Source organism: Lactuca serriola, chromosome 5 (genome assembly GCF_051521515.1).
Source record: "Lactuca serriola cultivar US96UC23 chromosome 5, Lser_US96UC23_V15, whole genome shotgun sequence".
NCBI lineage: Eukaryota > Viridiplantae > Streptophyta > Magnoliopsida > Asterales > Asteraceae > Lactuca > Lactuca serriola.
In genome coordinates, this window is record NC_136412.1 from 14,913,865 (window position 1) to 14,923,695 (window position 9,831).

The 9,831-nt window shown below is 34.6% G+C and overlaps 1 protein-coding gene and 1 long non-coding RNA gene across 3 annotated transcripts; both read right to left on the reverse strand.

Moving 5' to 3' along the window:
* Window positions 1-470: 470 nt before the first annotated feature.
* LOC145049346 (uncharacterized) lies at window positions 471-2,656 on the reverse strand. Its single transcript, XM_078997765.1, has 4 exons — window positions 2,318-2,656; window positions 2,082-2,145; window positions 1,550-1,942; window positions 471-1,450 (listed from the first exon to the last, which is right to left on the reverse strand). The coding sequence occupies exons 1-4, from the start codon at window positions 2,654-2,656 to the stop codon at window positions 471-473; spliced, it is 1,776 nt and encodes a 591-aa protein (XP_078853891.1).
* A 4,216-nt stretch (window positions 2,657-6,872) lies between these two features.
* Window positions 6,873-8,290, reverse strand: LOC145052043 (uncharacterized). 2 transcript variants are annotated; one of them, XR_013683945.1, is made up of 3 exons: window positions 7,996-8,290; window positions 7,497-7,863; window positions 6,873-7,251 (listed from the first exon to the last, which is right to left on the reverse strand). It is a non-coding gene; the product is annotated as an uncharacterized LOC145052043 (long non-coding RNA). The 2 variants fall into 2 exon arrangements; XR_013683944.1 differs by having other exon boundaries at window positions 7,497-7,891.
* Between the last annotated feature and the right edge of the window lie 1,541 nt (window positions 8,291-9,831).

A 9,831-nucleotide genomic window follows, 5' to 3' on the forward strand; every position in this document is an offset into this window, starting at 1 on the left:
TAATTTTGTAAATTTTAAATATTTAATTACAAATATAAATCCACCTATTTTATAAATGTCATGACTTTATATAATGCAACATATGTTTGAGTAATGACAAAAAAACCCAAAAAAAAAAAGAAAATTGATTTGATACAAAACAAACAAAACATGTGTGTAATCAAATTAACATAAAAAAATACAATACGTAATTATAAATAAATAAATAAATATGATGGATTAAGTGTGATTTGCTAAAAATGAATAAAAGATGCTACAAAAAAGTTGGTTATAAATTGTGAAAAACTTTCTTATAAACAACATTGAAAGTTTTATTTGTGAGTCTACCATCTTTATCTAAAATTAATAACTTTAATCCTTTCTACTTTCAACTCTAAATAAGGCAACATAGAAATGCTCATGTGAAAAAACTCGATCTTTGAGAAACAAACCAATCTTTGATAACGATTGTCCTTGACTTTTATTAATAGTCATCGCAAAACATACAACCAAAGGAAACTGTCTTTTTTTTGAATTTGAAGGGAATTTTTTTCTTCTAATGGAGTTAAAGACATTCTTGGAATAAAAGTCTGATTTCCAATATTAGTTCCAGATATTATACGTGTCTCAATAACATGTTTGCCCAATGATATCACCTGTAGTCTTATGTCATTATATAAACCATTTTTCTGATCAATATTTCTCATTAAAATTACTGGAACACCAATTTTTAAAACTAACTTATGATTTGGTAGACCGGATACTTTGAGACCATTTAATACATCAGGAGAGTATACATTTGCATCAAACTGATCATGGACAAATTCGGACTCACATATGCTATCTGAACTTAAATATTCAACCTCATCTCCTGGAAATTTCTTAAGCAAACGATTGTTTATTTCCTGAACCACTTCATTCTTTGGAGCAAGTATCGCTCTTTCTTGGAAATAATTTGTACTGCTATACTTCTCCAAAATTGAAGGATATACAAACTCAATTAACGAACCTATAGGATCATCTGGATCATTAATGAGAATATCATCTGGAATATCGATAATCGTTTCACCGTCGTTCGGACCACCGAGTTTGCCTTCTCCTATATCCAATAGCCAATTTGCAAAATCTCTTATTTTTTCTGTATCAGATTGATCCCTTCTAACAGTTAGCCTCATATTTTTTTTTGTTAATCTATAGACTTTGCAATGTTGCCATAAATATGAAGAACTCAAAAAAGCATTAACAATGTTTTGTCTACTGCCACCCGGAACAACAGGTAGAAACTGTCTGAAATCTCCTCCAAAGACAATAACTTTCCCTCCAAATGGAATATTTGAGATGCTTGAATTTCCACACCTTAATACATCTTTCAAAGTTCGATCTAAAGCTTCAAATACATGCTTATGGACCATAGGTGCTTCATCCCAAATTATTAAAGAGGTTTTTCTTAATAAGCTAACCAACTCACCATCTGGATTTATTTTACAAACAAAATCCTCTATAAGTTCAAATGGAAGTATAAATCAAGAGTGTGTTGTTCTACCACCGGGCAATAATAACAAAGCAATACCACTTGAAGCAACATTTAAAACAATATTACCCTCATATCTAATTGCTGCAGATATTGTCTTCCATAAAAATGTTTTACCCATTCCACTATAACCATAAACGAAGAAGACACCTCCTCTATTTTCTTTAACAACACTCATGATGTTAAGGAAAATTTTACGTTGCTCATCTGTTAATGCAAGAAACATATGATCAAAGTCATTCTTTATAACGAGAATGTCGTAATCTAGCTCCTCGGAGATAAGTCGATTGTTTGAAGAAGAAACAGATTCAACATCTGGGTAAGGCATCTTTGTGAACTTTTTGAGAGTGGAGTTGTTTCGAAGTAAAATTTGTTCTTTTTCGAACAAAGTTAAGTTCTTAAGTTCATCTCCACCGAGTGATAAGTCTGCACCTTAAATATTAAATTATTTACAAAATATAAAATATGATATTTAATAATTTTTTTAATAATTATTTAATGGGTGTTGAATAATAAAAAGATTTTTTTTAAATACTAATTAAGAAAAAAATTAATACCTGGAGACTTGAACCTTTGTCGTTGGTTATATAGAATTCCATCCGCCAAATATTCTCATGTATTTTCCCAAACGACCACTGGTTTAGACATACTATTACACATCAACAATGTAGCAAATAAGAAGTGTAGATAAAAACCAGATCCAGAATGGCTTGCTTCTTTAATTGCATTGATGTATTCCTTGTGATCATCTTATAACCCGAGTACATAACAAGCATCTCTAAAAGAAGAATGTGGTTAACCATTTACCGTGCGAATTTCATCAAATGACGTTGGACCTTTAACTTTATTTAAAAGAATCCTTAAGATGTAAGCTTCACCAAGACTAGGTGAAACTAAATGAATTCTACAAATGGGTTTTCCTAATTTCCTTCGCTTCCAAAACCGACCATTTAATATCCAAACAAACTTTATAGGAAATTCAACATATGTAAGTTCTCGTACTTCGATATCAATTGCATTACACTCCATCCACAATGTGAACTTCGAAGCAGCAACAGAAGGTTTGTCCAGAACATCGTCAATATCATCATCTTTGCCATATACAATCTGTCGTTGATTAGGAAGATAAAAAGGTAGTCTGACCATAGATGGATACCTGTAATGAACATCATATTTAAAAATTCACCATGATGCTTCACATGCAGATAAATATCTACAATCGTAATATTCAGCTATTTTATCGACCACATCATTATTTTCACATTCATTGTTAGCTCGTACAACAGCAACTGTAGCTCTATCAAGACCCTTGTTTATGTATTTAAACAAATACTTTATAGAAGATCTCTGATTGCACCATTCAACATTAATATGTGCCTGATATATTTTCAATAGATATTTGTTGTATGGAACAACATTTCTATTATCCAACTTGACACCCGATTTTTCTACAAAATGACAATCGTTTCTTAGCCTATATAACGTAAAACCATTTTGATCAACAGACGAATGATTACAAAATTGTTTTGGAAAGTTTTTAGAGCACTTTTTATCCACCATGCATGGACAATTGATATTTTTAGCTCCACATGGACCATGAATCATAAACTCATTCACAAGTGAATACAATTTTGGATCTTCAGTTTTGTTTGGTATCTCGACGAAAATTATCGGATCGATAAATTCAACAGTTGGTAGCTTGTTATCAGAATGCATAAATAGACATATATGACTATGCGGCAAACCTCTCTTCAAATTCAACTACAAATCAACATCAAAACATATTGAAGGTCATATGATAACTAACCCTCCACTATGGAAAATACGATGATGAACATTAGTAGAAAAAAAAACCTCAATCAAAATCACGCAAATATCTATAAGAACAATTGTATATACAGTTTATTAGATAGATTTAGTCGTAAATGATGGACTTATATGGAAGGAATTGGAAATTTTTATAGAGAAATACTCAGGTCAACAACATTCGATGATCAAATAAACCACATATACTCCAGAAAACAACAAATAAGTGAAAATTTTCATGAAACTTACACAATCACTTGACTCTTCTGCCAACAACCACAAACAACTAAAACTGAAAACGAAAAAACAAAATATTCGAATGCGATCATCCATCCATACTTCATAATCAATCAAACAAAGAAGAGGAAAAAAAGAACTCACCTCAGGCTCAGGCTGTAAGACAAATTATTTGCACCAAGAACACACAAAGCTCGCAAATAATAGCGTTTGGAAATAAAACTCAGAAGCAAAATCATGGATACAAAATTGTATAGATCGTATAGTCGTATATATTTGGGTATGAATTTATTTTGACCAGATTTTTTGGGATTTAATCACTAGAAATTAATCAATTTCCAATTACAAAAACCAAACTTCCATATTTTATCGGATATCACCGATTTTGAATTTTGAATTACCGATTTTGAATATTATTTGCATATTTATATTTATTGTGTATAGGAATCGAAGACCATTTTGGTAAAATTAGTTTATTAAAAGAAGCAGGAAAATATGATTTTGAGGGGCTTGGAGATTGACACGTGACGAATTAGTACTTATTTATTAGATTAGGGATATATATATATATATATATATATATATATATATATATATATATATATATATATATATATATATATATATATAATGAGAACACCGAAAAGGTTGAGAACGCGAGAATAGATATATTCATTTGTGGTTCCATGTATTCATTTGTGGAGAAATGATAATTTTTTACGCACAATCAACATGAATATGCTTTTTCTCTTCAATTGAAATTAAAGGCGTAAAAATTTATCATTTCTCCACAAATGAATACATGAAATCACAAATGAATATACTTTGTTCTTGCGTTCTCAACCTTTTTGGTGTTTTCATTTGACAATCCTTAGGAACAGTACCTGACCAGGGTACTGTTCCTTCGATTACTCTCCTCTATACCATGGTTGCTGTCGGATCCTTCCCACCGCCTCTGTTATCATCGTTGTTATTCCATTACGTTTTCTTTTACTTCCCGATCCTTCGACTATCTTTCCTTTTATTTGCCCACCACTTCTTCATCTCAATCCTTCCATCCTCTGTGAGGGCATCTCTTTAGAACCGATTGAGCACCGCATCACCACCATCTGCTTCTGTTTGTTACATTTTCCTCTTCCATGTTTTCTCATCTGGTCACCATCGCCTCCCTATCCTATTTACCTTACACCGTTTAAAGAAGGCTGCTTAGAACAACCCTAATGGAGTTTTCGGTCGACTGTTTCTTTGTGATGATTTCTGCAATGAAGCAACAACACTCTGCTTCATATCTACACCGCTTACTTCCTCCTCCACTTTCTCTCTTCAATATCGGCGCTAGCGGAAGAACTCGCTTCACAGCATTGCCTTTTCGCTTCTCCGCTACTGTGTGCTTTGCGGATGCACCACCACCGGTAACATCCTAGCCGTTCCCCACCATCTTCTTTCTATCTACTTTGTCTTTCTTTGGAGGCGATATCGGCGTTCACACTCGTGTTCTGGCACCGAAAAGAAACAAACTGTCACTGCCTACTGCTGCTTCTATTCATTTAATCAATGATTTTTTTTATTCACGTTTTCATTTGGAAATAGAGAGCACAAGTGGTTAGAGTCTTTGGATTGCTGGGCATTTTTATCTGATGAATGGATTTTTTTTTTCAATTTTGTTGAAATTAGGGTTTATGACAACACAACAATCGAGGATGATGGTTAGCTCTTGAATAATTTATTGATGAATTTATCGATCTGGGCCTTATTTTCTTTTTTGTTTTCAATTCTGGAATCCACAGTCGATTCACTGCAATTGATCATGGCCACCTGTAATATCATTTAGGTCAATAGAAATCAATCCATTTTCTAGCTATATAGCTTTTTCAGAGTTGAATATGGGTTGTATACATATGTAGTGTTATTGAGATTCAAACAAAAAGTTTTCTTTTTAGATAAAATAATGGGATTTGGGTACAAATTACAGGCCATACATGTTTTGGATGTGGCCTTGAACTTTTTGTCATTAAGTTCAATTGAGTTTCCTCTAAATTATCTTCTTCTTCCCCAATTTAGACAGATTATAAACTAAAATATTCATTGAGTACCATGATACATCAATAATAGAACAGGTCCATGATGAGTCTTCCATGAAAGACACTCTCTAAAAGGAATCTCGATTTCATCAGAAGGTTGATACTACTATCACATAGGATGCGTCTCCAAAACTACCAGGTAATCTTCTTCTCCAAATATTAATTAAGTAATTTGCTTTCATTTTCTGGAATAGTTCTTATGTTTGTTTTGTATATTATATTATCTTCGAAGTTATGTTGCTAAGCTATGTCCTACATATGTTCGATAAAAATGTCCAAGTGAGCCAAAGTACATTGTTTTTGTACTTCTCAACTGACCCCATTCAACTTAAAATAGAATGTCACGAGTACTTTTACATTATTGCAAATTACATGATGAGTATGTGATAATGAAAAGTTCTTTAGTGACTTTTTTATTTTATTTTATTAAGTTTAGAAAAAATATGACTTTTATTCATCATTTATTAATAATAATGGGATTTTCAAGAGAGTATTGGAGCTCCGATATTTCTTTTAACTTCTCAAGTTGTTGGTTTGGGACTCACCTTAACAAAAGCAGATCGGGTCATAGTAGTTGATCCAGTTTGGAATCCAAGGTTGGCATTTTTTTTATACTTAATTTGTAAATATCTTTTTATTATTATTAAATTATAAATATAAATATTCTGAAACAAAATATTTTTTAGCAACATTATTTTCGTTTCAGGTCCTTTATTTTTCAATTTTTGGTAATCCAAAAGAAGCATCTACATCTGTTTGTCCTCTTTGTTAGCGGTATGGAAGGGCATCGTAGTCATTGTCGACTGTTTTAGTAACATCAGGCATAAAAGGTGCCTATTGAAATGGTTTTGAGTCAATATCCTCAGATGGTCATATGAGTCACCAAATACAACCAATTATCAAAGCTAAAAAAAACACAATAAATTAATAAGATCATGAGACCCCTCTTCTTCTTAGTAAAACAATAGCAAAAGATTCATGTAAGTGATAAGCAGTGACAGAAATGGGAAATCAAAGGTCTGCAAAAATCAACAACCATTTTGTCACAAAATAAGGTTATGGTTTAATCATTTAATGCAGCATAGTGATACGTATTGATGATTTTTATTAAGTAGTCGACTCAGCTGTATCTGCATAATTCTTTTGAAATAAGCAGGGGTAGCAAACAAATATAACCAACCCATGTCGGTATGTTTAAATGAGAATTGAAAAGCGTTGAATTATGTAAAGAAACGAAATCGATGAATGGGATGTGTGTAACTCAGCAAGAAATCTGAAAAGTTAGAACCACCGAATCAAATCTAGGTTAATCTCCGACTTGGATTTGAAATTGGAGAAATTAGGATTACCTTTGACTTGAAATTGGAGAATCAGGTTTACCTTGTCTTCATCTTTTAACTATTGGGCTATCATCATTTGAAGCTTGGAGAACCCTCTAGAAATACCGACCAGAGTATTGGGGTGCAACTGAAACCCATTCGTTTGTAAATGGGTGGAGCACCTCCTTCATTCTCTTCTTCTTCAGCCAGTCCTTGGCTGAAGGGCCTAAGCTGCAGGTGGTGTGTAGTGGAGAGTGAAACAGATGAAGATAACATCGATTATGACCTTTAATATAACCTACACACAAAATTTAAAATAAACATGATAGAAGGGTAAAAAAATATGTCAGAAAATAGGAAAACCAAAACGGCATCAGTGTAGAAAAACATAGTAGAAAAAGGAAATGTGGAGGAAGAAACTCATAATAGAATCAAAATTATTAGCAACAGGGAAAAAAAACAAAATCAGATGAGTACAATATCAATCGATAAAAAGCATAGTTGACACAAAAAGAAAGCTAATTTTCCGTGTGCAGGTCGTACCTAAGATTCACTTGGGACTGGCTGCAAATTGATGGGTAGATGGCGATGCAGATGTAACTCCTGTTTCCGTCTGTATTGGTCTCGTTTACAAATCACAAAACACATCCACTCCAAAATCGATTACAAAGCACAAAACCCATACCCAAATAAAAAATGAACGACGACATCAGAAGGAAGTCGAAAGTCGCAGACGTCAAGCATAAAACACAGGAAAGTCTAGACGACGCCCCACAGATGGGGAATCAAATAAAATCAAAAGAAGAACGTTCCTGACCTGAATGATTTTGTTGTTGTCAATAATCGATTGTTGATTCCAAAATCAAAACCAGAAAACAAATTAGGGCTCATCAGGATGTTGCTACGTCGCCTACAAACAACCCCGGACATGTTTAAAGCTTCAATTGAAGAGGGAAGACGCAAATTCCAAATATCGTTACAAGTTGTGAAGAATCGAAAGTAGAGAGCTGCGTTTGAAATAAAACATTAATAAATTACTTACATTTTTCAGGATAATTCGCAAGGGGTTCAGTTGCGCCCCAATACTATGGTCTTTGAAGTAAAACGCAGCTCTCTGACAACTTCTTTAGGCACCAAAGCCACAATAGTCGAAGCGGCACAAGCGACTGCACTAGCGGCGAACGCGACCACTTCTTTAGGCACCAAAGCTGCAATAGCCAGCGGGTGTTTCATGAGCTGCGGTGCCTTGGGTGTGAATTCAATCGTTGTTGAATATGACTGGATGAGAAAGCCGGTGGGGGAAGATAAGGCAGAACCGGTGGGGGAGACCTGGGAATGACACGTATCAGCCCCATCCTTATCTTTACATGTTTAATAACACATGCAAGGACCATTCTTGCCAAAAGACAACACTTTACTATTCAAATTCATGCTCTTCTTTAATATATATATATATATATATATATATATATATATATATATATATATATATATATATATATATATATATATATATACGAAATGAATTTAGACCAAATTTGAATTCATGTTCATGTCATGTCATATTAAGTACAAATTTTCTCTACCTATTTTCTCATATAGCCAATGGATTTCTCAAAAGAAACTCAGGTAATTTTACCGAACTACAAACTACTCACTGTTTAATTAAATAAAAATTATTTGGTTTTTAAGAAATACCAAAATTAGCTTTCTTAATCATAGTGTAACATCCAAAATTTCAAAACAATTAAAACTTTTCAAAGTCATCCATTTTATTAACGTTGTTACAAAAGGTTTTCAATACATTATTAAACAGAGTAATTTCCCAGGTTCATATCATAAAACACCAACGCAAGGAACGGTACGATCACGCATTTGCCTTGCCACAGACTCTTGAGAACCTGAAACATAAAACCACAACTGTAAGCCCGAAAGCTTAGTGAGATACCCCCAATATACCAATCACATATACGCCCTTCTAGGCCACGACCTTCCGGTCCATACATATCGCCTTCCGGCCCATAACATATTGCCTTCCGGCCCATAAGCATAAAATGCATAGATAACATAACAAATAATCATATAGCAGTTGATAGACAACAATCGATCAACAGATCACATATCATAGCATTACTCTAACAAGATACCGGTCTAGCCGGTCACTATCATAACCTTACCTTACGAATCAGTCAACATACTAAATGCATACATACGCCTTGCCAGGCCATGACCTTCCGGTCCACATAGCAATGCCTTCCGGCCCATATCATGTAATAACAACTACCCGGATTTCCATCCGATAAAAGGGTCGGCCTTGGTGCCATGAACCCTAGCGATATAGTGAGGATAACTCACCTCGAAACTGCCGACTGAACAGATAGCTCAAGCTGCTCCGATCACTGATACGATCTCCACCTCTGGACAGTCACCAATGCACTGAACTCAAACAATAAACAACAATTACCAAAATACCCCTGGAACCACTGGTCAATCCTTGGTCAAAGACAAGGTCAAAGTCAACCCCTGACTGACCCTACTCGCCGAGTCAACCCTATGACTCGCCGAGTCCCCATACTCAGAACTTCACTCAACCCGCGATCTAACTCGCCGAGTCACCCCAAGACTCGCCGAGTTCAACGACTCTAAGTCCACTCGCCCTTAACTCACCGATTCCTTAAGACACCCTTTCTACACGTCGAGTATCCCCTTTTTACTCGACGAGTTCCTCCTGGAAGAATCGCGGGGCCACCCCGACTCAACTCGCCGAGTCTGAAGAACAACTCGACGAGTCCCAGTAAATCTTCAAGCTACTCGCCGAGTCTGTTCATCGGACTCGGCGAGTCCATGCCATGCAACCGCTCAAACTGCTTTCTAATGG